Below are 27,274 nucleotides of genomic sequence, written 5' to 3'. Positions count from 1 at the left end.
GCTTCTGTTTCATGATTTGGTTTTTTGGCCACGAGGCATGTGGGATCCTAGCTCCCCGACCAGGGATCGAACCTGCACCCCCTGCATTGGAAGGCGAAGTCTTAACCACTGGACCACCAGGGAAGTCCCTAGTTATATGTTTTAGTCTTTTCTTGCAGCTAGGGGCAAGGGAATGCGGACCTTCCAGATCCAATTTCCTACATAGACTCTCCTGCCCAGTACTTTATATCCTCTATATTCCCCCTTCTGCCTGCCAAATTCAGAGCATTCAGTTGAGGACCTGAGGCCCGAGAAGTTGGTGGGACCACCAGGTGGAAGCTAAGTCTTTGAATGGGTGCTCACAGAATTCAACTGTGACATGAGCAAGAAATAAAATTGTAGTATATTAAGCCACTGAAATTCAGGAATGTTTGTTATAGCCATTAGCCTACCCCAACTAATGCATACAGAACCAGAAACAGGGTACTTCAACAACAAATTTTCAAAATATGAGACCCTGGCTTAGCAGTCAAGTGGTAGGAAACCAGAACACTGATATCAGGGACTAGAAATATGGTGACCTATGTTGTGAAGAAAACAAAAATATTTGGTAAAATCGTACCCATGGTAACTTGAAAGACAGTCCATGGGCAGCCTATAGCTCTAGGAGAAGTAGCTGGAAAGAATCAGAGCGTTGGAGTGTGTGAACCTTTATTGGCTGCCTTTTGAGAGGTATTGCAAGAAAAAGAAGTACTTGGGAAAGAAATGGCTATTTGGAAACAGAAAGGAAAAAGGATATAGAGTTCTTAGATTGAGGCTTAGAAAACCTGACTGCTTCTAAACCCCAAACAGACTGAAAAGCGCTTGAGTGAAAAAGAAGCAATAAAACTTTTCAGCTGAATTCAGATCAGAGCAGCCCTATGGTAAAGGCCAGATTAAGAATATGGCCCTTCCATCTGTGGTTTCTAATGAACTCAGGGTAGCCACCACTGAATTAGAGAGGGGGGAGCATAGGGCTGAGAAAAAGAAATACATCTTGAGAATCGTGACTGGGAAAGGATTTGGGGTGTGATCATTGCACATGGAATCAAATGGAAGCAAATAGATCAGAAACCTAAGTTTGTGAGGGAATTGTATTTATTGTACAGAGACACAAGCCAGGACTAAAAACTCCTTTGATTGTTAAGTTAGAAAACAACTTTTGGGATCCTAAGCTTATATCAGCAGAAAGCAGATTGTACAAGCTGTGCTACCACCAAGGAGCCCGTACTCCCTAATTCCCACTACAAATGTGGCCAAGGAAGATTCTATCCAATGAAGGTGGACATGGGACGTGGGAGTTTCTCCTAGAAAGCAGAATCGGGATCTAATCAAAGGTAGGTAACTGTGGTTGGCAAAATTTCTAAAATGCCTCCCCTCAAGATGTACCCACTACCCCAATCCCTGGAACTTTTGAACGTGAGACATCACTCCTGTTATGTTACATGGTGCGGTTGACTTTCAGTAGGGAGACCCTTTCTGGTTCTTTTTTTCCCTTCTTGTCTTCCTTCCTTCTTCCTTTTTGTAATACTTTAGCAAATGCTTGAAGGCTAACTGTCTTTCAGGTGTGATGCTAGCTTTAAGGATAATGACGAAGAGAACACAATTTCTGCTTTCCTGTCTGTCTGGCTCCATGGTGATAGAGGAGTCATGTATATTTCTGAGGTCCCCGTAGCCTAGGTCTTGTGCTCACCCAAGTAATGAGGTCTAAACTACAGCTATTTAAGGGATATTCCCCTGGTCCCTTAGAAGCTCTCTATGTTTGTGCAGAGCAGATTCTCCTTTCATTATTGGTATCTTCCACACCAATATCTAACTTTATGACCAATAACTTTTGTACGGGAAAGAACTAGTTATCCATACACTATTCCTATAAATGACATTCCTTTTGGAGAAAACTAATAACCCTTTGCCCAAGGCATTACTCTCAAGCCAGATTTCCATAATTGCCATGGAAGATAAACCACTGAAACTCTAGCAGGGGAAACAGAGAGTGCAGACAGCTTGTACACAGTGCAGATAAATCTCACATTCATCAAACAAAAAAGAGGAAGTCTAAATTGAATTTTCACCTACCAGAATATGAGAAGTTATCAAAGAGAGAGTTATTATATAAAGGACCCCTGTGGTGACCACTATTGTAAAGTATTAAATGACTGATTTTGTAAATTGCCCCCCTAGTCATGTTTTGCATGAATTTTAATGTGTCTGGTTTCTTTGAAGCAGGAATCACCTGTAGCGGGGTAGAAATTGCAAACATATAAAGAAATCCTGAAGGGAAGCATGAGGACTCTGTCCTTGGTATTTAAATAATCATTCATTTTCATGAGCCTCAGCCTCATTCCCCCACAGATCACAAGGATATGCAGTTGGAAAAAAAAAAACCCCACTGATAGTGGGAGGAAAAGCAGCACAATCCATGCTCAGTCTCCTTTAGAGACAGAGGCATTCCTAAGAGTATATAAATGAGCGGGCTCCACAGTCAACGATGAACCGGGTAAGAACCGAGCTGGCGGGGGAGGTAGGTGGTGGCAGGGAATATGGGAATTGGGGAAACCTTCAGCAGTTCACCCTGTGCTATCTGCCTTCCTCGTTTGTGTGTTTTCTGAGTCAGCATTAGCTAAATTTTCCAGAAAGCCATCCACAAAGTACAGCCTGGGCATTCAAGGGACGTCACTCATTTCCCCTAGTGACCTTGACAAGTCAGAAGCTTGAAAGCAGGGAAATCCGGATGTCTCAGTTATGAAGTGGAGCCGTGTGGGCCCCCACTTACTTCCAGAAGTCTCCGTCCAGACTGGTGATCGTCTGCCTCTGATACTGCTGGTGCCCATCTGAGGTGCTCCTCTGGCTCTGAAGGGGCTGGCACAATGGCCAAGTACTTCAGCCTGGTGTTGCTTCTTGCCTCTATTTGGACCACAAGGCTCCTGGTCCAAGGCTCTCTCCGCACAGAAGGTAAGTTTCTTACCAGATTGCCAACCTGAGGCAAGGCAAGATCTTGCAAATTGTCCTAAGACTACTAAGTTCTTGACTGAATTTCTGGGGTGGGATGGCGCTCAGTGTCGACAGAAGATCTCATTGGTGGTATTGCTCTGCCAGAAATGTTTTCACCATGTTGTCAACTTCACCAAAATGATTCTCATTTACCTTTATGTTATCTTGACTTTTATTTTTGGTTATGGGATATTTTTATGAGAATATTTTGAAACAAAACATTGAGGAGAAATCACTTGTTTTAAAAAATGTTTCATTGAAGAAGCAAAGGCATGATTGTGAAAAATTTTAAGCAATCACCTAGCCTGGGGAAAATGGTTAACTTTCACAGAATATTGGCCTGTTTTATATTTTTGGAAGTGTCAGTATCATTATTTTTAGTTTTACTATACTATCATGGAATGCTTACGTTTTTAATATGCAGTAAATAGCAAATTAACTGAAAAATATCTGTGAAAATGTAGGTTTGAAAATTAGTCATCAGCTCCCTACCAAAGGAATGACTTGAAATGATTCCTGGGCTTTTGAGCTGCCTAAATGGTAACCTCATTCTGCACTGTAGGCAAGACAAAATTGTAACCACAAATCACTCATGGCTGCTCTGGGCAAATGAAAATATGAGCACTTTAAAAGGAAAATTATGTGTTCCTCTGTTGGAAGATGCCCTGAGGTATAAAATATGTTGGGAACAGGCATCCAGAGTTGATTCCGATATTGTCATATTCCATTTTATGAGGGAGGTTAGAGTTAATATGGTTGATTTTTTTTTCAAATACCAGAACTGTTAATTTCAAATAAGTTTGGCCCTCTTTGACATCTCCCTGGGGAGACTATTCACTTTTCCCCCAAATACTGCCATTAATCCTCAAACTATTATGGAAATTGTTCTTTGACATTGACTCAGCACAGTCTTTGGACCATCCTCAATAATGGCAAAATTTTCCTAAGGGAATTGAAATTTTGGAAACAACTGAAAGTTATACAGAGCCATGATTAGGGAAAAGGTGGTTGATGAAGGTGAGTGGATGAGGATGGGCGCTAGTATTTTTGAGGGCCTATTTTTATGTACTATATATAGTATATAAAATATATATAAGAAATGTATATATATATTTCTTAAGAAGACACTTTATAGATGAAGGAACAGGCTCAGTGAGGCCAAGCAACTTGCCTAATGTCATGAAGGCAGTAAATAATAAAGCTTGGGTTTGAATTCAGCTCTGATTCCTAGGTATATACTGTTTCTGCTATGCTTGTTGTTTCCTAAGAAAGCTTGAGGAAGGGGTTACTCGAATATCACTTGGATTCCAGCTCCCTGTTTTTGTCCTTAAATAGGAAAGCATAAAATCTACGAATATTTGTTGACTGCCTACTGTGGACCCAGGCTCCACTAGGTACAAGTTATATAATTCTAAAATTCTGACAAAAATTCTGTAAAGAAGATATAACCATCCCCCTTTTACAGCTGAGAATGCTAACTTGCCCAAGGTCCCACAGCCAATTAATAGTAGAAGAAATATTCAAAGCTAGGTCTATTGCCAAGAATAGGTCTATCATTACTCATAACAATAATATTTAGAGTAAAAATGATGTATGATGAGAGTATCAAGACCACATTACAGTGTAATTAATATACCTTCTCTACAGGTATTCCCAAAGAAGCAGCCATAAGCAAGCTTATGAGTGAAATGGGCCAAATTCCAGGACAAATGGTGTGTTCCGAGAGTTCAGCTCTAGTGGTGTGTGTGTGCATATGTGTGTTTGTGTGTGTGTTCATCTTCCTCCCCCCCCCCCCCGCCATTGCACAGTGGGAAGCAGAACAGTGTCCTAGTTAAGAGCTGAGGTTTTAGTATCAATCATAATTGGGTTTGTGCCCCCAAACTGCCACCTAGTTGCTGTATATCCTTGGGCTCGGGAAAGTTACTTAATCTCCCTGAACCTCAATTTTCTGTCAAAAGAGACAGGGTTTGGCACAGAATGGCATCTACAGGTGATAGAAGTTGGAATTAACATTGACATTAGTATTAATATCAGTGTTGGTGTAGGTATTAGTGTTAGTGCACACAGTCATAAGAGGCTGTTCTGTCACAAACACTCATATTGGGTGTTGGCTCTCTGGTCTCTCTTTTGGTGAGAGCAGGGTCTGGAAGCAAACAAGGCTATCCACAAATACCATACATCATATTCAGTTCCCTTCCCCCAGCCCCCTGCTCCACAGCAAGGTCACACGGGGGACTTAGAAATGCTCCTTCCATGTTTGCAAGAAGAAACTTCCTTTAAATTTAAATACCACCTTAGACAGTGGTCAAAGAATTTGACTAGGAATCCAGTGCACAGATCTGTGTTCAAGCAATTACTTGGGAGATTGAAATGCCCTTTTATGGACTTTTGTGGATGAAGCCCAGTTGGAACAAAGTACCAAAATGCAATGCAACTTTGCAATTTCATACAGGTCTATAAATCCCAGAAACCAGAGAGAAGGGATCAAAAGAACTCTCAGATTTGTTAGATTTTGAGTAAGATATTATTCACATCTTAACTGTTCAACTGCCTCAGCTTCCCTAGGGAGATCAGTCATTAGCAGACTAAAACCAAAGTGCTTTGAAGGTAACATAATGATACTATGTTATGATTTATTGAGTGCCTACTATGTGTCAGGCACTATGCTAAGCATTTTTTTTTAATTTACTTATTTATTTATGGCTGTGTTGGGTCTTCGTTTCTGTGCGAGGGCTTTCTCTGATTGTGGCAAGTGGGGGCCACCCTTCATCGCGTTGTGGGGGCCACCCTTCATCGCGGTGTGTGGGCCTCTGACCATCGCGGCCTCTCTTGTTGCGGAGCACAGGCTCCAGACGCGCAGGCCCAGTAATTGTGGCTCATGGGCCTAGTTGCTCCGCGGCACATGGGATCCTCCCAGACCAGGGCTCGAACCCGGGTTCCCTGCATTGGCAGGCAGACTCTCAACCACTGCGCCACCAGGGAAGCCCACTGCGCCACCAGGGAAGCCTGCATTTTTATTTGAATTAGCTCATTTAACTTTCACCACCCTATACAATAGATACTGTTATTCTTTCAATTTTCTAAATATGGAAACTGAGGCTCGAAGAGATGAAGTAACCAGCCTAAATTCACAGAGCCAGCAAGCGACACAAACTAGATTCAAATCCAGGTCTGACTTTAAAAGTCTACTTCCTTTATTTAGTTTCTCTGCCATGCAGGCTTTACTATCTGACTCCTCTAGGAACTTCTGAGTAAGCCTGCCCCCCAATGGTCAGAGAAGGTTCACTTTCTATTATACCAAGTGCAACATTTCTCAGCCCATCTCAGAAATAGTGCTGTCCCCAACAGACATTGGAGTCTTGTTCACTATTCTGTTAACCAGAGCCCTGGATTCTATCTTTCTCAAAGTCTCAGACCCTTCATTTTATAGACTCCAAAAAGGTTTGCAGAAGCTGCATCCCCTAGACCGCACCCCAGGAACTGGTAGCCAAAGCCTCCATGTAATGAACAAGGAACCTGAGTGCAGTGAGGGACGATGGACTCGGACCTGGTGAGAGGTACAGCCTGGATCCGGGCAAGCACCTACCTAACCCAGCAGGGTGTCCTTGTGGAAAATGTCTGGTCTGTGTCCTATTATTTCTAAACTTCAATCCCAGCTGCTGCCTTGAGACAATGATGCTCTACTAGGAAGGAGAGCCTGAGGGCTAGGGGCAAGGACAGCAGCACACTGAGGGCCTATGTGATTCCTTTGCAGAGCTTTCCATCTCAGGACCATGCAGAATCATGGGAGTCACTCTTGTGAACAAAAGGACACACCCGCAGCTGAATTTCACAGAAGCCCAGGAGGCCTGTAGGCTCATAGGACTAACTCTGGCCAGCAAAGAACAGGTTGAAGCAGCATGGAAATCTGGCTTTGAGACTTGCAGGTGAGAAACAGCTGGACTCACAAACACTGTGGGAGCTCTTTTGGCTCTGTGTTCTTGTTCAGCAACAGAGATCAATGCATCCACTCAGTTCATGTGTATTCTGTTACAGCTATGGATGGGTTAAAAATCAGTTCGTGGTCATCCCCCGGATTATCCAGAACCCCAAGTGTGGGAAGAATGGGGTGGGCGTCCTGATTTGGAGAAGTTCACTCAACCAACAGCACAGGGCCTATTGTCACAACTCATCTGGTGAGTCAGATCTGCAGGCTCTCCACATGGCATGTTTTGTCTGGATTTCAATAGCTCTATAACCATTCTGAGAAGAGTAACCCTCAGCAGCAGCAGAAGCAATCATGGTGATGGCCACTGAATCCTCCCAAGACTGCCTCTTTGACCAGGGTAGAGGTGTCCCTCTCAGAGCAAAAAGTTAGAGAAAATATGACAGATCGGCAACATAGGGAGAGGGCATCCCTGGAGGCTCCATTACCCACCCCGCCTTCATCCTACAAGATAAACAGGACGAAGGGAAGGAAACATCCACTATGGACAAAGCAAGGTACTAAGTTATCTCGCTGACCCTTGACAATCTCCATAGGAGGTGTGCTTTATCATCCTTATTTTGCAGATGAAAAAGCTTAGCTTCAGAGGACACAAGTACATTCATCTAAGGTCTCCTTACTATGAAGATTCACACACAGATCTAACTCTTTCCTTTATCCCACATTCCTTTACAGGAGTGGAAATTCAGATGCTACATTAGATGTTTTTAAGAACAAGACCCAATTTTCATTTTATGAAGGAAGGAATTAAAGCTAGAAAATAGAACTGATTTGCTCACAGTCATCCCTTTAACCTTGTTGGGAGACCTTGGCGGCCTTAGCCCAAGTGCTTTACCTAAGTAACTTCTCAGAAAGTTTTTCTTTGACTAAACACTTGTTCTCACTTTATCATAAGAACCTCTGTCTGATTTATTACTCTTCACACATACTCATAAATCTGACCTTCTAAAGGTCAGATGGCTCCGTGGTCATTCTCTAAGATCCAAGAGATAAAAGTACACCAGCAGTGTTCTGTTGCCCAAAAGCAGCATAAGGTCCAAGCGGTTCTGTGAATCAGGGAGCCTTGGCCCAGGAAGGGCCGTGAAAGAGACTTTGTCCACTTCCCTCACTTCATGGATGAAACGACTGTAGCTCAGAATGGAGGTTTGCCTTATTCAAAGTCTTACAGTCAGCTAGAGGTCGAGTCAAGGCTGGAACATAAGCTTCTTCCCATATTTTTTTCACCATCCTCCTCCCCTCGCCTCTGCCGCCTATCACTTTTGGCTGCAGAATTGGTGGTTTGCATGCTTGCTCATCTGACGGCCAGTCCCTGACGGTCAAATGGCCTGGCCTTTTAACTTCCTGGCCTTCCTGCCAGCTGTCAATGCAATGATAGGACACCCAGCCCTATGGACTAAATGAAAAGGAGTCAGGGGAGATGACTTGGATTTACGTGTTTCCTCGTGGTTTCATTTAACTTGTGTTTCCATTCCCTGCGCTTCCTATATACTTAAAGTTAGGTGTAGAGGCTTGATTAGATTCATGTTCACTAGGTTTGGCAAAAATACTTGATAGATGATATTGTGTACTTTAGATCTTATCCCAACAAAAGGCCCTTAATGTAAGTATGTCCCACTATTACATGCTAACTTTGATCATTTGAATAAGACGGTGACTGCCAGACCTCTCTAATGAACTCAGATATGTTTTCCCCTTTGCAATGAGGAGGTAACCTATAGTGTGATATTTTGGCACCATGCTAATAGTCTGACCCCCCCAGTCATCTTTTACCTAATAGTTCAAGCAGACATTGATGATCCTAGCTGGAATCAATTATTATATGCAGGACTGCAAAATGATAATTTTCTAAATCTATTCTTCCCTCTACATTTGTTAGCTGGCATTCTTTGATAAAGAAAAATCTCTCTCTCTCTTTCTCCCTCTCTCTCTCTCTCTTTCTCCCTCTCTCTCTCTCTCTGTCTCTCTGTCTCTCTGTCTCTCTCTCTCTCTCACACACACACACACACACACACACACACACACACACACACATCTCCTCCCTCCCCTTTATACTACCATGGACAGATAGCATTTTACTTACTCTGTGTTCAATATGTTATAATCAATTTTACAATTATTATTCTTTTTGATGCTCAAATTGTCCCAAATTTGGCGAGTGGGAGCCCCTTCTAGTTGACTTTTGTTTTCGTCCCATTAGTATTTGAGCAAGTCATTGCTTTCTGGCTTGATAACATGTCCCAGGCTCACTTTGTACTTTCTTTATCCCACACATGGAATCAGCCATTTATTTCTCCAAGGGGCCTTGGTTCTTTTTAATAGAGAATGTTGATTCGAAACCAAGATCTGCATGCAAGTTGTTCTCATTACTACTCTCATTTTCATTGCTTCTCAGTCCTTTTTAGTGGGCAGCTAGGAAAAAATATACATATATATATTGCATTTGCATTGATATTTCCAACTCAAATTTAACAATTCAAGTTTTTCCTTTGTTTACTTTGTTCTATACTTGCATGTTTTTTCTCTTATATGGAAAATTCTTGTTCCCAATAAATAATATATTTTCTTACCCTACAATAATTTCAAAATTATAAAAACAGCATTATTAGGAATAATAAACCTACTGAATGGAATTTGCAATTCCTTTGCATTTCTTTTAGTCCTCAGAAGACATCCCTCTAAGGATGTACTGTCAGAGAATTGTGTACAAAAGTGACTTGAGAAAATTTGCTACCCTGTGTGGTTATGTTATCATTTTGGAATAAATCAGGTTCACCTGCTTCTGTTTGCCATCTTTGTGAGGAACAGAGTTACCCTAGCCCTCATCTTCACACTAACCTAGACTTACCCTATGCTTCTTTGTTTTTGTAACTTTCTTTTTTATTGCTATCTTGTGAGCTCTGAGGATCACAGTAACCCTAAACCTGACCCCAAACCTTATCCTAATTGTCTTTCTTAACTGCTGTCTTTGTGAGCTTTGGGAATCAGACCAAAGTGCTTCTTGTGCTCGGCGTGCACCACCTGTTTCATGCTGTTCCCTCTGCCACAATGCCCGTCCTCTTCATCACCTGGCTAACTTGTATTCTTTATTCAAGTCTCAAGTACCGTCTTCTTCAGGCATCCTTTCTATACCCCTGCCTCCTATCTTTCCTCTTGGACACCAACCACACTGTGTTTAATATCTATCAAAGCATTTGGCACATTCTAGAGAAATTATATTTGTAGTTTGGAGGGAAGGAGAGCCAGGTCCTAACACTTCCAGGTGAGACACATCGTGCCCCCAACCAGTAAGGGACCACAGGATCAGATTGCCATTGCTCCCTCACGTGGTGGCCTTCCTGGCTACACTTAATGAACAGAGAGGCAAAGGAAACTAATTCTTACAGATATTACAGATTATGCCATAGATTCTGCTAGGCCCTACACATTTACTGTCTCATTGATCCTCAGTGAAACGATACAAGTGTACCACTTCTACTTTCCAGGAGAAGTAGCTGATGCTTAGAGTGTGATTTGCTGTGGCAACAGTCAATAAGGGACAGAGCCAGGATTTAAACCTTGAGCCCTGCCACTTCCACATCACCTTCCCTGGTGATGACCACACGTCAGTAATATACCAGGCCCAGGGTGGGTCCTTCGCATGAGTATTTTTTTAAAGTTCCCCAGATGATTCTAACCCGCAGCCAGAGTTTAGAACCACCTTTCTCTAGAAGATCTCTAAGATATAAGTTTTAGAATTCCAGATACTTTCGCGTTCTCCTATTTTTGTGCAATTGCAATAATCTCCTTCTTGGCTCCTGGTTGCCCTTTCTCCCATCTCTATTTCATCCTCCACACACCTCCTCTGATGATTACGTCCCTCCTCTTCTCCACAGCCTTGGGTGGCTTCCTATGAGAGAATCTGATGTGAACTCTGAAGACTTTTGCACATAAAACTGGGCACATATGAGAACTTCTGTATATCAGTTGGAAGGTTTGCTGCCCCCAGTTGAAAATTCCTTCTCCTACAGAATAAATTCCAAATTCTTTACCATGGCAATTATGACTCTTGATATACTGGCTCCAACCTATCTTCCCAGTCTCATCTCCTACTTGCAGTTTTTCTTGCTCCCCGTCATACACACACCCTACACGCCAGCCACATTGTGCTCCGTGTCATTTTCTGACATACCTACACTTTCAAACTTCTGGATTCTTGGGTCATGCTGTTCTTATTGACTGGGATATCCTATTCCCTCTTCCATACTAGATGACCTGGAGCTCTATTCCAGCCGTACCAGCCTTCTAGTCATCAAACATGCTGAGATTATTCAACTTCAGGCTCTTGAACTTCCTGTTCTCTTTACTTGGAATGCTTTTGCCCTAGATCTTCAATGACTTGCTACTTTTCATCATTCAGGTTTCAGCTTAAGTATCACCTCCCCAAAGAGACTTACTCTTACCAACTTATCCAAAGTATCTGTCCCCATTCCTGCCCCTTCCAGTTTGATCCTTATCCTGTTTAATTATCTTCTCAACATTTATCATCCTCTGAAATTTCTGGCTTATTTTTTTTTATTTTATTATCTCTATCCTTCTTTCCAATAACATATAAACCCTTATGAGCAAGGACTTGGTCTTATTTGCATCACATCCCTAGCATCTAGCACAGCACCTGGCACAGAGTTGGAGCTCAATAAATATTTGTTGAATGAGCGCATTAACCCTCCACATCCTGCTCATGCCGTCTCCTCTGTGAATCCCCAGTTATCGCCCCCTAGCCTCATCAAAATACTCTGTCCTCTTGGAAACAGGAATCATCCCTTATTTGTCTCTGTATTCTCAGTTCCCAGCACAGTATATCGTGTTCAGTATACTTTGCCCCTGATATTAAAAAATGTTCATTTTTTTGAAGGAAGTATATAGCACATGCTTGAGAATGGGAAATGTAGCTAAAAATCCAGGGCGGCATTGGTGGTATAGTGGTGAGCATAGCTGCCTTCCAAAGTCCAGGGCAGAGGTCAAGGATGATGCCTATTTGAATAGAGGTCTTTTCAAAATGAAATGAATAGTGTAAAATATTGACTGAATGCATGTGGGGTCAAAATGTTTTATCATGTTTACCATGACCTTGGTTGGTAACTTTTACTTAATTTTCAAAAATAATAGAATAACTTTTTCTTCATGGCTAATATTCCAGCTGATGTTATCCACTATCACAAATAACTAGAGATTTAAAAGAGATGCAAATACATATTGTAATATATTGCATGGCTCTGCTATTTACTGGCTATGTGATTTTAGGCAAGTTATTCAATTTCTCTGAATTTCAGTTTCTTCCTGTATAAATGAGAGTTTTATAAAATTGTTTAATGAAGTGCCATGGTTGGCTCAGAGCAAGATGTTCAACAAATATTAGTTTCCTCTCTACCACATTCAACAGATTGGAGAGCAAACCTACATCCCTCCCCGGTCTCCCACCTCCTTTAAAAAAAATTTTTTTTTTGATGAGCACAGAGAAATCTGGTTTTAGTAGATCTTTGCCCTCAACTGGTGTCATGTGTGTATATTTGGTCTCCCCATCTACTCCTTTCTTCATTTCACTTTTCCTTCCTTCGTTTATTTTTTTTCTTTTTTTTTTTAATAAATTTATTTATTTTATTTATTTATATTTGGCTGCTTTGGGTCTTTGTTGCTGTGCGCAGGCTTTCCCTAGATGCGGCGAGCCGGGGCCACTCCTCGTTGCCATGAACGGGTTTCTCATTGCAGTGGCTTCTCTTATTGCGGAGCACAGACTCCAGGCACGCCGGCTTCAGTAGTTGTGGCACATGGGCTCAGCAGTTGTGGCTCACGGGCTCTAGAGCGCAGGCTCAGTAGTTGTGGCACATGGGCTTAGTTGCCCCACGGCATGTGGGATCTTCCCAGACTGGGGATGGAACCCGTGTCCCCTGCATTGGCAGGTGGATTCCCAACCACTGTGCCACCAGGAAAGTCCCCTCCTTCCTTCCTTTAGACATCAAATATTGAGCATGTATTATGTGCCAGCCACATTGCACATACCATGATGACCAAGACAGACAGGAATCCTGCTTCCAGGCAGCTCACAGTCCAGTGGGGAGCAGTGTAGCGAGAATCATGACAAGGGAAGTACAAGGAGGTACAAGAATGTATGTCTAGGGATCCAATCTGGTCTTCAAGTCTGCCTAAGAAAGAGATATTCAGTCTGAGACCTGAGGGACAAGGAAGAGCTAAATAAAGAGGGGCAAAGAGTCTTACAGGTGAAGAAAGCATCCAGGTCAAAGGTTTGGATGTTAGAGAAAGCATATCAAAGAGCTGAAGGAATTCTAGCATGGCAGGGGGAACGAGAGAAAGACCGATCAGGTGAGGCTGGCCATGTCAGCAGGGACCAGATCATGGAAGGCCTTATAGGCTGTGCAGTACAGGCAGTCAGGGAAGGATTCTAAAGGAAGAAGTGATATGATTATATTTACATTTTTGTAAGACCATTCCAGCTGCTGTATAAAGGGATTGGAGGAGAGTAAGACTAGAGACAGGCAGACCCATTAGGAGGCTATTGCAATACTTCCTTCTTATTTCACTTTTCCTTCCCCGGACAGATACCTGGGTTAACTCATGCTTTCCAGAAATTATCACCACCGATGATCCCATATTCGACACGGAAACTGCAACATACACCACAGAAATGATTGCCAGTGAGAGTACACACTCAACGTTGTCTACTGATGGACCTGACTCTATTACACCCACTGTGGCTCCTGCTCTGGCTTCCACTTCTATTCCACGGAAAAGAAAATTAATTTGCATAACGGAAGCTTTTATGGAAACGAGCACCATATCTACAGAAACTGAATCGTATATTGAAAATAAAGTGGCATTCAAGAATGAACCTGTTGGGTTTGGAGGTAAAAACTTTCTGTCTGCATTATGTGTATGTGTTTGAGAGAGAGAGAGAGAGAGAGAGAGAGAGAGAGAGTGTGTGTGTGTGTGTGTGTGTGTAGCAGACAATACATAGAAACTAGCCTGTATCCAGATTGGGCACTCAGGACCTGACAAATACAAATAAAAGCTTAATGCAAATTCAAATTTCATAAAGTCCTAGAACGTGAGGTCTCTAAAGAACCTTAATGATTAAACTAAAAATCATGAGTCTAAAATAGCTTCACTTTTAAAACGAAAAGACCTTTCAGAATAAATTACTATCTATTCATATGCAGAAGTTTTTAAAGTACATATACACACCTTAAATGCCTATGATTAGCAAGTTGGTTTTCCTATTTAAAGGGTCTTACACTTGATTTGCTCCAAACCTGTCATCTCAAGGCCACAGAGAGGAAATGGACTCTGCCATATTGCAACTTATAGAGTAGAGAGAGCGTGAGGCAAGGCCAAGGATTCTATAGGCAGGAAGCAAAGAAGCTCATGTGGGCCCAACGCCCTAAGTGGCCCCTGTGTGGTCACAGAGAAGGCTCTTCTGCTCTGTCTGTGGTCTCCATCACGTGTAAGGATGGGTCGTTAGAAGAGCGGTGCACAGTCATGTCTACATGGAGGAACAAGGCGCTGTCTCTGTCTCCCCCAGGTGTTCCCACGACCCTGCTGGTGCTTGCGCTCCTCTTCTTTGCTGCTGCAGCTGGCCTCGCCGTTTGCTACGTCAAAAGGTGGGGTTGTTGGCGCATGGTTAGTCTCGTCATCTTTGTCACATCCACATCTTGTGTTTATCCAAGGTTGTTATCGACATTTCCTTCGTCCAAATGGAGATGGCAATCCTCTTATACTGTAAATGTTCTCCCTCACCGCACCTGTCCTCCCTACCACCCAACCTTTCCTATTATTTCAGCCCTTGTATGTTATCCGGCCTTTAGATATAGGTCAATGGCTGTCCCTTTGAATATCAAGAAATAAAAAGAAAAGATTGACATCTAGGGAAAAATGGATATGCTTTATTTGATTTTCAATTCTTTGATTTTGATGAGAGGGTGTTAAGCCAGCCTAAAGTTTTGCCTGTAAACTTACTGTCCCATCTAAATGAAACCATCCAGGTGGGGATGGGTTGAAGTATTTGAGGGTGCATGTGTTAGCATCTCTCTGAAATAAAAGTACCCAGTGTACTATGCCAATATGGGCCGTCACAAAACATTATCTGTTGTTCTATGTGTTACATAGAAGTCTCTCACTTTAATTTTGTGTTTATGCCTACAGGTATGTGAAGGCCTTCCCTTTTACAAACAAGAACCAGCAGAAGGAAATGATAGAAACTAAAGTAGTGAAGGAGGAGAAGGCCGATGATAGCAACCCTAATGAGGAATCAAAGAATACGGATAAAAAACCCGAGGAGCCCAAGAGTCAACCCAAAACCACAGTGCGATGCCTGGAAGCTGAAGTTTAGAGGGAAGCTGAAAGAAATAAGAGGACACACCTGAGGTTGTTTTCCTTCCTGATACACATCCTGGTCCCAGATGGGGAGCCTAAAAGGGCCAAAGAACCAAACAAGCAAGTCTACCCTTGGTTCCTAACTAGAGTCGGCTCAGGGCTACCTTTGGACTCTGGAGTTCACCAAAGGGAATTCCCTTTTCCTTATTGCAATCCTTTCTGGATCCTACCCTCCTACCTCCAAAGCTTCCCACAACCTTTCTAGCCTGGTTATGTCCTAATAATATCCCAGTGGGAGAAAGGAGCTTGTGCAAAGCACCTGGACCTCAAACAGCTAATCAGAACATGTTTGTCAAGAGGCCTTTAGGCTGCCTGAGAATAGGTGAGCTGAGAGCCAAGAAGCCATTGAGATCAAGGCTTTGTCTGTTGATTGACTCTACAGCCCAGATCCTGTCTTCAGCTCTGGAAAGGAAACACTTATACCATCTGGCATGTCCTTCTGAGCCAGGCAAGAGCAAAAGAAGGAAGGAAAAGTTTAGCAACTTAAGGACATGGAGATTCCCGTGACTTGAGACCTAATCTCTGTAAAACCAGAATAGAGAAAAAGAATAAGGCTGAGGATATTGACAGCATTTGTCAGTAGGGACTGTAAATACAGACAGGGTCAAAGTGTTCATCTCTGAATAATTCTAGTTGGAATCACTTTTTAGAACTTATACATACTTACTTTTCTCTCTCCTGCTGCTGCTATTTTCTCTAGAAGAATATACTTTCTAGGGAAAAGAAGGTATATTCTTTTCTCCCCCCCCCAAAAAAAATCTCTTAAAAATTTCTATTTTTATCCAAGTTATAGAAATTATTACTGAATAAAATTACTGTGTTAAAAAGCAGTAAAATTTAATAAACATTTGCTGAATGCCTACTATATGTCAGGTGCTGTGCAAGTTATTACATTCTATAATTGAATATTATTAATAAAAAATCGCATATAGTAGAATGTATGAAGCTAATTTTTTTCAGTGTTGATATCCCCAGCTTATCCACTTCCAAAACCAATTTTTTTTTTTTTGCTGAGACTAATCTACTCATTATTTTCTCGTGAATATGGCAACAATTATAGCCTTAATTTATTATTAACATACCTAAAAAGTACATCATTACCTCTATACACCAAAGTACATTTTTTAGATGTCATTACCAAATGTATCACTAGCTTTCCTTTTTCCAGCAAACGGAGTCTGAGAGGTGCAGAAATATTTGTGCTGAAAAAATAAAAGCATTTAGAAAATTTCTTTGCTCTCTTATTTACATAGATGCATTATACCTTTCATGCAAAACTGAAGTAATCTGTTATTTGCAAAAGTAAGAGAGACAATTTTGGTAGCTGAAATACATTTGTAAACCCAATAGTACATATATCATCTTGCTTCAGATGGTCTTATTTTAAGTAGGTCAAGTATACACACATAAATTCATCCTTTACTTTGGATTCAGGTCCTACATTCCAATCTGTTCCAGAGTTCACAGGAAGCTGGAGATTCAGATAGCTCCTTTGTTCTGTTTCTCTAACTTTCTCTCCCCCTCTCTCTAGTCTTTCTCTCTGAGACTGCTAATATCTTCTTCCCCTCACCAGTAACCCCACAATTCCATGATCCTTTCAGCTCAGAGGCCATAACCTGTTGGCATAGTCTTTTATGGTTGTCCCACAAATATTAAAATTTGGTTTAATTGCCAAGAATTAAACATCAAGAGATTTCATGTATTTGTATTTCCGTTCCCTTGAAAACTGGCAAGATCTGGAACTAAAGGACCCATATTCCCTCATAGCCATAATTACTAATACTGATCAGTGGCTGCCCCTTTAAATGGGAGATGCTTTCTCCACCTCACCACAGTCCTCACCACTCTCTATTGCAACCTCACACCAAAGTAAAGGTGTCATTTCCTATAGATTTTATAGTACTATTGCCTTTTTTTTCCACACCAAGCCCATTTCACTCATTTACAACCTACCTGGCTCTGAGGTCTATGAGTTTAAAACTCTGATTTGTCAGTCCTTAAGCTTTATCAGCCTCAACCAGTTCTCACGGAGTGAAGAAGAAAGAAAGGGAAAGAGCCTAAATGGTGGTCTTCTGTGTTTGCTAACTGGAAAATAATCAGATCTTCCACACTAGGTCTCCCATCCGTGAGCATCTACCGTATATTAGGATACTATCATCTTCTGTTAATTTAGACAAGAATATACCCTACTCAGGAGGAGAAAGGAGGAAAGAGAAAAACCCTACCTAGCCACATATAATCTCTAGATAGACCAAATGTCAATTGCAAAAATACTGACAAAAATGTAAAACTTCCATCATTATGGAAAAAAGGAAATAAGAAAGGAAGGAAGGAAGGAAGGGGGGGAGGGAGGGAGGAAACTATCACTTATTGAGCACCTACTAAGTGATAGTCATTTTCACGTGTTGTTCTGTTTAACTGCCACATCTTCCTTGAGAAGGATTATTACTGTCATTTTTTATTAATTAGAAAGTTGGATTTTTAGAGGAGTTAAGTCACTTTTCTGAGGCCACATGTCTAGTTAAGTGATAAAGGTAGGATTCAATCCCAGGTCAGAATGACCACAGAGCCCACACTCCTTTCCCTACAACACCAGGCTTTCCTTGCAAATGACAATGTAGGGATGTAAACCATTCCAATATGCAAGCTTGAAATCGGTCACTTGCCAAAAACCACAGAGGCAAAATAAGAAAGACAACTCAGGACTCTTGTCCCAACTTCAGGGAATTTTTCTTCAAATCCATTGCAATAACAAGGGAAAAAGAGAACCACTAAAAAACTTTGAGAACTACTCCCTCCCTGAGGCAGACACCAACCTCAGCAAAGACTTACCTGATCCAGCTCATATGATGAGAAAATGTAAGGCTCAGAAGGACCCAAGATAAGCTCCTCTAAACTCTCTTTTCTTAGCTAAAAAAAATGGAGCCCAGTGTCACAGACAGCTAGAAGTAGAGCCTGTTCTAGAAGTTTCCTTCTTCCTAGTCAAATTCTCTTTACTCTCCATTGAACAAAGAGAAATTGGAAGAATATGGGGGGCCATCCCAGGTCAGACGTACAATGCAGCCTACCAAAGCCAGTCTTCAAACGAGGCAGGTAGACAGCCATGTGATTATATTTGCAGGTGGTGCAAAGGATTTCCCTGCCCAGAAATTACTCTTCTCTATGCCTGTCTCTCTGGCTCAAACATTATAGATCCACTCCTTTGGACAAAGGTACTCTGTGTTGGGAAGGAGTCCCTTGTAAAATTGCATGCTTTTTATAAAGTCCAGGCCAACTGTCAGATATTAGCATGCCAATGCAGGTCCAGTAAAGACAAGCTGATTTCCAAGGGTAGAAAGCAGGATTAAAGCAGATGGCTTGAGACCCAGCGCATGCTTGCATATAGTGGGAGTTTCTAAATGTCCATTGGCTCGAACAGAATTGAATCATATTGACTTTCAAGCCAAAGAATTTTACATGTTATTGCCCTTCTCTAGACCTTTAGCTAGTGTCCAAAGCAAAATCAGTTGCTCTGGGGAAGAACAGGTTTCTAAAGACAATAATAATAATATGCAAGTAAATAAATTCTTCCTAAGGAACAGGAGGGTCACTCACACACTAAAAAAGAAAACATTTAAGTCTCCAAACAGGAAGAAAAACAATTATTTGTCAGTTCAATCTCCTAGTTAAATATAAATAAAATTTTGCTGTTTACCCTATAATAGTCTACATGCAAGGTCAGGTTTGAGCTCAGAGCATTTTAATAATACTGAAGTCAGCTGGGAGCACTCTTTTTTCCCTCTTTCCACACTGTACTCTTTGGAAAGAAGTCACAATGCATAGCCCATACTTAAGTAGGGGAGTTACGTTCTGCCTCCTTGAAAGTGGAATGTCTACATAAGTTATTTGGCATTCTCTTGCACAAGATATTGATTTATTAATCTCCATTAATATATTCAATCACTTATTTCTATCAGTGTGGACTCATAAATATTTATTTTCTACTTTAGTATAATCTAACATTATGTAAGTTTTTCTTTTTTTTTTTTGCTCAAATTGCTCCAGCTTTGACCATTGGGAGCTCTTTCCATTTGCTCCTTTGTCCCTTTGACCTACCCCTATCATTGTGTTTTTATTGGGCACTTCCTTACTTTCTGGTACTATGCAATGATCCAGGAGTTAGACGGCAGAAGGAAGGAGAGACCAGCTTTACGCTACTTCAGCTATTGCTACAGGCAAGCATGATCGTGGAGATACTGGGCTTTTCTGTGGCAAAGTTCCAGAAGCTGGCCTAGCTTCATGGGTGGTGAGAGGCAACTACAGTCGTAGTAGCTTTCAGACTTAGTTTCTAAGCCCTTCCAACAATATTGTAAATACCTAATTCCCCTTGTTAAGGTTTTTCTGTTTAAAATAGTTGGAGAGGTTTCTGTTTGCTGCGAGGGAACACTGACAAATACAAATGATTCTTGAACACATTTTACAATTTGGCCTCAAATCCTTATCTCAAATCTTATCTCCAGTCATTCCTGCAAAGATACTTCATGATGCAACTACACAAGAATATTTGCCATTCCAGAATGTAATCAGAATGTAATGTTATGCCCTCTCATCTTTGCAAGTGCTGTTCCTTCTGTTTCAATGACCTTTGCTTTTCTTCCTTATTGTATTCGTTATCTGTTGCTGCATAACAAATTACCCCTAACCTTAATGGCTTATAATAACACTTATTATCTGGAGTTGTTGTGGGTCAGGAATCTGGGTGTGGCCAGCCAGGCCCTCTGCTTCAGGGCTCTCACAGAGCTGCAGTCAAAGTGTCAGCCAGGGCTGTATTCTCAAGGCTCTTCTATGGGAGGAATTACTTTCGAGTTCATTCACATGGTTGTTGGCAGGATTTAGTTCCTTGTTTGCTATTGGCCAAAGGCTGCCCTCAGTACTTTCCCATGTGGAACTCGCTATTGGGGCAGCTCACAGAATGGCAACTTGCTTCATCAGAGCCAGCAAGGCTGAAGAGTCAGAGAGTGTGCTAGTAAGATGGAAATCATCTTTTACACCTAATCTTGGAAGTTATACCCTATTACTTTTGCCATATTCTATTCATTATAAGCAAACTACTATGCCCAGCTCACACTTAAGAGGAGGGGATTATACGAGGGAATGAATAAATACCAGGAGGTGGGGGATCACTGGGAGTCATTTTAGAAGGCTGCCCCCCACGACGTTAATGATTCTTCTCTCCTTCTCTTTGCAACTTGTATATCTATGTTAGCATATGCCACATGGTATTACTGTTACTTGTGTTAGAAAAACTCAGTCTTCTTCCTGTGTGTCTTTCCTTTACTCTCACACTATTGCCACACTCACAGCACTTCTGACACCAGATATGTGTGGGGTTTTCTCCACAACAAGCATTTCTCTGGGACACCAGCTGGGTATCCTACAAGTTAACAGAATTCTGACGCAGTCCACCTGGAGATAGCGTCAGAGGCCACAGGTTAAGGGTTCAGTTCTATGAGCCTGCCCCTCCCTCCTACTTCAGACACCAATCAAATTCCAGGTTGTTACCCATGCTTCTAAACCACTGGCTATAAAGCAGAGGTTCCCACGACCCCTTGCTCAGGTGATCAATTTACTAGGATGGCTCACGGAACTCAGGAAAACAGTTTGCTGTTTACCAGTTTATCTAAAGGGATGTGATAAAGGATACAGATGCACATCCAGATGGAAGGGATGCACAGGACAAGGTATGTGGGAAGGGGTACAGAGCTTCTATGCCATCCCCAGATGCACCACGCTACCAGCACCTACAGGTGTCACCAACCTAGAAGCTCTCTGAACTCTGCACTTTGAGGATTTTTATAGAGGCTTCGTCACATAGGCATGATCACTCATTAAGTCCATTTCCAGTCCCCCTCTGGAGAATGGGGTGGTGGCTGAAAGTTCCAAGCTTCTGATCATGACTTAGTCTTTCTGATGACCAGCCACCATCTAGAAGCCTACCAAAAGTCACCTCATTAGAACAAAAGACACGGCTATCATCCAGGAGAAAATTCCAAGGGATTTAGGAACTCTGTGTCAGGAACCACGGTCAAAAACAAAATATTAGATCAAAAGATGTTCCTAGGGCTTCCCTGGTGGCGCAGTGGTTGAGAATCTGCCTGCCAATGCAGGGCACACGGGTTCGAGCCCTGGTCTGGGAAGATCCCACATGCCGCAGAGCGACTAGGCCCGTGAGCCACAATTACTGAGCCTGCGCGTCTGGAGCCTGTGCTCCGCAACAAGAGAGGCCGCGATAGTGAGAGGCCCGCGCACCGCGATGAAGAGTGGCCCCCACTTGCCGCAACTAGAGAAAGCCCTCGCACAGAAACGAAGACCCAACACAGCCATAAATAAATAAATAAATAAATAAAAATTAAAAAAAAAAAAACTTATAAAAAAAAAAAAAAAAAAAAAAAAAGATGTTCCTAGTGCTTTTATCACTTAGGAAATTACAAGGGTTTTAGGTATTCTGTGCCTGGACCTGAGGGTACTGTATGTATGTATTAACACACACATAGCTGGCTCTCAGTAAATGCTGAATGAATGAATGCATACACTTGTTCGGATTTCATGAGCTCCAAGTCAATACCTTTATCCAGCTCTCTGTATTGAGTGTTAAGATCATTCAATACAGGGCCAATTGTTCCTGACCATCCAAATATTGTTCTTCCTGATGACTTTTTTCTTGGTTTAGAATGCAGTTGTGAACAAGCCAGAAGAATACATAAAGGCTATTGTACTTGAACTTTACTCTATGAGTTGGCCATTGACTCACCTCTATGAGTAATCTCATATTAATATTTATTTTAACAAGGAAACTGCAGTGTTTTGGACTGTGGTCAAGTTAAAGAAAGTTGAGCTCCCTCAGCAACCACAAAACCAATAAATATAGGCAAAATTTGGCTCCTCGGTCTCTAGACTTTTACTTTAGTCTTTGAAGTCTAGGGTGCTTTCTTGGCAACCTGAAATTCTGCATACTAAATTCTAAGATTTTCTAGAAATTAGGACCATTTGGGGGCATTTCCAGACTTTTTTTTTAACTACTCCAATCATTATTGTTATTTTGTTTGGGTTTTTGTCTTCAGGTAAGTTGAAGACATTCTTCTGTGATCAAAAAAAAAAAAAAAAGACAAAATCAGTTAAAAGTAAAATCTCCATGAATATCAAAAGACCTAATAGAATACTATGTTGTGCATATTCTTTTACCTATGAAGATTACCATTTCATCAAAAGCTAAAATTGTAAATAATAGTAATAACAAAGACTTGGATGTTACAAAACTGCATAAAGCTACAGTATCATAGCAAAATACCTTAAAATCACATCATGTTTTCTCCACTAGTAGATTTCTTAAAAGATTCTATTAAAGGTGTACTATCAAGAGGAACTTCTATTTAGTAGAGGTATGGGGAGGAGATGTCTAAATCTGAAGATCCAGCATGGAAACTATGCTTGGGTTATAAATCTGGAAAGGGGGGTGGGATGAGGCATATGCCACTGTTAGACATCAGAGATGATGTGAACTCACCATGGGTATTGACTAGTGTCTAGGCAGAGGCAAGAGGCAAACCTGATGCCAGTGTGGACAGAAATATGGCTTTGTCTGTGGGAGATCTTGACCTCTGTCTGAAATCCCAGTGCAGGTAGATCAAAGCACTAAGATGCTCAGTGAAAATGACACAATGATACTTCAGTGAGTAAGCTGGATAGCCTGCATCTGCATGGGGAGAAATGTCATGTGGTGCCAACCAGAGCTGGGGAACACTTCAAACTTTACCGGAAGCAAGAGAATATTCCCATCCTTGCTCCCACCTCTGTATGTCCCCTTTTTAATACCCCTCATGGGAAGAGTCACTGCTAACCTGATTGATAAAGGCCAGGACCTCTAGTAGGCCTTATTTTACTGGTGAGTGGAGTTATTCTACATTTAAGCTCAGGACTTATTCATGGCACTCAACTGTTGGCTTTCTGCTTCAGATCCTGGCACGGCCTGGTCTCTAGAGGCACGGTAGCCATCCTCATCCATCCCTTCCACACTATATATGTGGTTAGATAAGTGGACTTGTGGCTCCCGTTGCATCCATTTTTGGATAGTATTTAGGCCTCCAGCTTTAAGCCCTATGCCCAAAGCAGCTTCCACAGAGAGCCCTGCATTGGGGTTTATTGGCTGATATAAATAAAGTGTGGGTAGAGGCAGAGATCATTATCCTTGTTACACTATCTATACTTCCTTTATTCTCCTTTTCTAGAATGATGGCTTGGGAAGCACCAATGTAATCTGCATTTATCTGGCTCTGTTGAAGCAGAATCCTACTCCTTGAAAAAAAAAAAAGTAACCCTCCATGTTTATCCAGAAGCAGGCAATTCAGATGTGTTCACGAGCAAGTATGGTCACCTTCCACCTGGCACTAAGTTTTTTCCCACTGCTCTTGGTCTAATTCCACTCCAGTAAGTGCTATCATATCTTCCATTAGGCACTCTGGCCACTTCTGCTTGTTTCTTCCTTTTCCCACCAAGCACCATGACTATTTCCTCTAGGTATCAATAAATCTACCAGGCACCACAGTCTCTACTGAGTACTGCTTCTATTTCCTCGGGGAACTGCCACACCAACAAGACACTGCTGACTTTGCCAGACTCTGCTGCTGCTTCCCTGGTAATATCCTCCGTGGCATCTACCAGCAATGCTACTTCTCTTGATGACACCTTGTCTACTAGAGACTGCTGCTTTTTCCTCTAGTCACCACAAAATTCTGCAGGCACTGCCATCTCTACCAGCTATTATTGCAGTTGCCTGACACCAGTGCTGATGCACTGGAATCCCTGATGTACCAAAGCTAAGGAATGTGCTGGATAGGCTTGCTGGATTTAGCAAAACAAACACCAGGATGCCCAGTTAAATTTGAATTTCTGGTAAACAATAAATAATATTTTAGTCCCAGTTATTTGTGTGAAGTAACATTTGGGACATACTTACACACACAAAAAATCTGTTGTATACCTGAAATTCAAATTTAACTGGGCATCCTGTATTTTATCTAGTAACCCTAGTGTGAAACAAGTGGATGATTAGTGCTTCTCTCTCCATTTGTGATTAACTCCATTTGAAGTGGACCAAAGCAGTACTTACCATAACCTAATATACTGACTTTTTAGTGCAGACAGCTGTTGCAGTTTTTATTAACATCCCTCTATAAATCTATGACATGGACTTGATTCCATGGGAATTGGTTCATGGATAAAATCTACTTAAAATCACCTCATTCCAGCCTACTCTCCATCCCATGACAAAGGCTTTATTAGGCAATCATTCATAATGGCCTGGCTTCCTTTTCCCTTCAGATGAGTTCTCTCCATAGAGGAAAAAAAGAGCAACAGAGGAGGAGGTTATCCCAACCAGATATTAAAACATATTATAAAACCCCTATAATTAAAACAATGCAGTACTAGTACATGAAAAGACTGATCAAGATTTAAAATCTTGTAATATTAAATTTAAATTAGGAATATCAGTATGAACTCTAGATTGTTATTTTCTTTTCAATTTCCCTAGTTCTGTCTACTGAAAAGGACTAGAAGTAATGACAATCCAATAGCTATGGATCTATCTAGCGACCAGATTGGACCTCTACATACCATTCCCCAGTAAAAGGATCCAGAATTCCTTGGAGGAATGGTAGTTCCAGATCTGGAGCAGGAAATATAGAAGATAAGCCAGGGACCAGAATGCAAGCAAGCTATAAAAGTCTTGTCAAAAAGACCATATACTGTGACTACCATTGGCTAAATATGGGACAATATAAATACCAAAAGTAATAATAAGTGCAATTGATCAAATATATAAAACCCATGAATTCATAATTATACTAAAAAAGTTAAAATTCCACACATTGGACACAATTGCAAGTAACTAGGTACCAACTCCTTAAGAGGAAGAATTTGGTATTTCTCCTGTCTTTCCTGTATGGAAGTATTTCAGTGTAACCAAATAGCCTTGGTTCGTAAGGAAAAGTTTTTTACAGAAGTGATGTTGCTAAAGTTCTGATAATTAGAAAATCCCACCCTAGTTTTTGTAATCCCTAATAAAATGGATTCAGACTACCACCATAATGGATAAAGGCATTAGATGAAATGTTGATGGGAAACCCCAGTGATCAGTCTTAATAAAGCAGATATCGTGGGCCTCCTGATGTGATGCAGCATGAAGCACACAGTACAACCTATGAAAGTATTCCTGCCAAACAGTTTGGAACATGAAACAATCAAGCCTCTAAGCCAAACTGCATATATGGGAAATATGGCAGAGAAAAGGGAACAAGGTAAATGGAAGAAAACAGATAAATCCAGAATGTAGGGAGAGTCTATACACCACTGACCCAGAGTGATAGTCCTTATGCTTTAGGTAGCTAAACCTTATCCCTAGTATTCATCAACACTCACTAAGTGTTGCTATGAAGGTATTTTGTAAATATAATTAAAGTCTGTAATCAGTTGACTTTAGGTAAGGGAGATTATCCTAGATAATCTGGGTAGGTCTGATTCAATCAGCTGAAAGAATTTAAGAGCAAAACTGAGGCTTCCCGGAAGAAGAAATTCTGAGTGTGGTGGTTTCCACTCACGCCCAAGAGCTCCAGCCTGCCCTTCCTGACAGCTTGCGCTATGGATTTCCAGCTAAGCCCAATAGCCCCGACCGCTAATCAATTCCTTGCAATAAACTTCTTAGTTTATATACTTCCTACTTGCTCTGTTTCTCCAGTTGAACCCCAACACACCCAGTTTTTGTAACAAGTTGATAGTATGAAAAAAGCAGGAGAGACAGACTGTTCTAAATTTTAAAAACCTTAAAATTTAACGATCAAATGCAATGAGAGGCCATAAAGGGCTACGCTGAGATCAGTGATCACAGGACATAGTGAGGAAGGATTGTTTGGATCCTAATCCAAAACAAATTAGTACAAATTTACTATCTGTAAAAAGACTTTTTTTACATAATCTGGGAAATGTAATTATGGACCAGCTGCTTCTGGTCCTTGTTTTTCCACGTAGCAGAGTGATAAACTGACCTGGGTTTTGCTCTCCTGGGATAGACTTTGTCATTTCCCGTTAGTCTGTCTCTCTGACAACAAGGACCCAAAAAAACCAAGGTGAAGAGCTTCCAGGATTGGAGCAAGTAATCTCTATGTTGTTCTTGAACTTCCTCCATTCATTTCCCCCCACCAGGTCTGTATGCATTGGATTGATCCTTCCTTGGACTCTATGTTATAATGGTAAGGTTTGAGGCTCACATTTGCACAAGGAGAAACATGACTTCTTTCATCTGTAGTATTATTAGGCCCAGCTGGTTTAGGAAAAAACAGACTTCCAGAGGGAAGAGCTTAAAGGAACAGAGACGGCTAATTGCTGGAAGTAAAACATTGCTGTGAAAGGATCTGACAGCTAGGGGAGAGAATGTTAACTTGTCCCTTAGCCAAAAAAGGTTGTCAGGGAAGTGGATTCCTCTGGCTTCAGTAAGGTAGAAAGTGTTCACAGAAAAAGCAGAAAATGGCAGAGGAGTTGTTGGCAGGAAAACGGGAATTCCTAGGGTCAAACTGAGATGGCTGAGGCAGAGAAGAAGCTTACTTAAGGTGAGGGATGAGTTATGACAAAAGTAGGTGGGCCGTGAAGAGTTGTGTTAAGATCAGTGATCACAGAACATCGTGATGAAGGATTGTTGCGGAGGGTGCTCGGAGGTGGCTTGGATTGACAGGGTAACGCTGGGGGTAGATAGTATACAGAGCTGACTCTCCCCAAGATCCAGATAGATCTTTGGGGCAATGGGGTGGTAAATTCATCCATTTAAAA

At 41.5% G+C, this 27,274-nt stretch overlaps 2 protein-coding genes across 2 annotated transcripts in view; both read left to right on the top strand.

Annotated features, from left to right (window-relative positions):
- Positions 1-2,710: 2,710 nt before the first annotated feature.
- On the top strand, positions 2,711-15,966 carry LYVE1 (lymphatic vessel endothelial hyaluronan receptor 1). Its single transcript, XM_036862050.1, has 6 exons — positions 2,711-2,970; positions 6,764-6,935; positions 7,045-7,184; positions 13,588-13,893; positions 14,568-14,646; positions 15,188-15,966. The coding sequence occupies exons 1-6, from the start codon at positions 2,886-2,888 to the stop codon at positions 15,372-15,374; spliced, it is 969 nt and encodes a 322-aa protein (XP_036717945.1). The 5' UTR covers positions 2,711-2,885; the 3' UTR covers positions 15,375-15,966.
- Positions 15,967-21,103: 5,137 nt separating this feature from the next.
- Positions 21,104-27,274, top strand: part of RNF141 (ring finger protein 141) — a 61,326-nt gene continuing 55,155 nt past the window's right edge. The window contains 1 exon segment of the mRNA XM_036861315.1: positions 21,104-21,138. Within this exon segment, the coding sequence (XP_036717210.1) occupies positions 21,104-21,138 (35 nt within the window).

This window comes from Balaenoptera musculus, chromosome 8, assembly GCF_009873245.2.
Source record: "Balaenoptera musculus isolate JJ_BM4_2016_0621 chromosome 8, mBalMus1.pri.v3, whole genome shotgun sequence".
In the NCBI taxonomy this organism is placed as follows: Eukaryota; Metazoa; Chordata; class Mammalia; order Artiodactyla; family Balaenopteridae; genus Balaenoptera; species Balaenoptera musculus.
Note: the sequence above shows the minus strand (reverse complement) of the source record. Positions and strands in the feature narration are given on the sequence as shown.

What these genes read in the sequence shown, in the direction of transcription:
- LYVE1 (XM_036862050.1), top strand. Translation starts at nt 2,886, where the DNA reads ATGGCCAAGTACTTCAGCCTGGTGTTGCTTCTTGCCTCTATTTGGACC. An exon ending in TGAACCTGTTGGGTTTGGAG is followed by an intron (nt 13,894 to 14,567) that starts GTAAAAACTTTC and finishes TGTCTCCCCCAG; the next exon opens with GTGTTCCCACGACCCTGCTG. An exon ending in GCCGTTTGCTACGTCAAAAG is followed by an intron (nt 14,647 to 15,187) that starts GTGGGGTTGTTG and finishes TTATGCCTACAG; the next exon opens with GTATGTGAAGGCCTTCCCTT.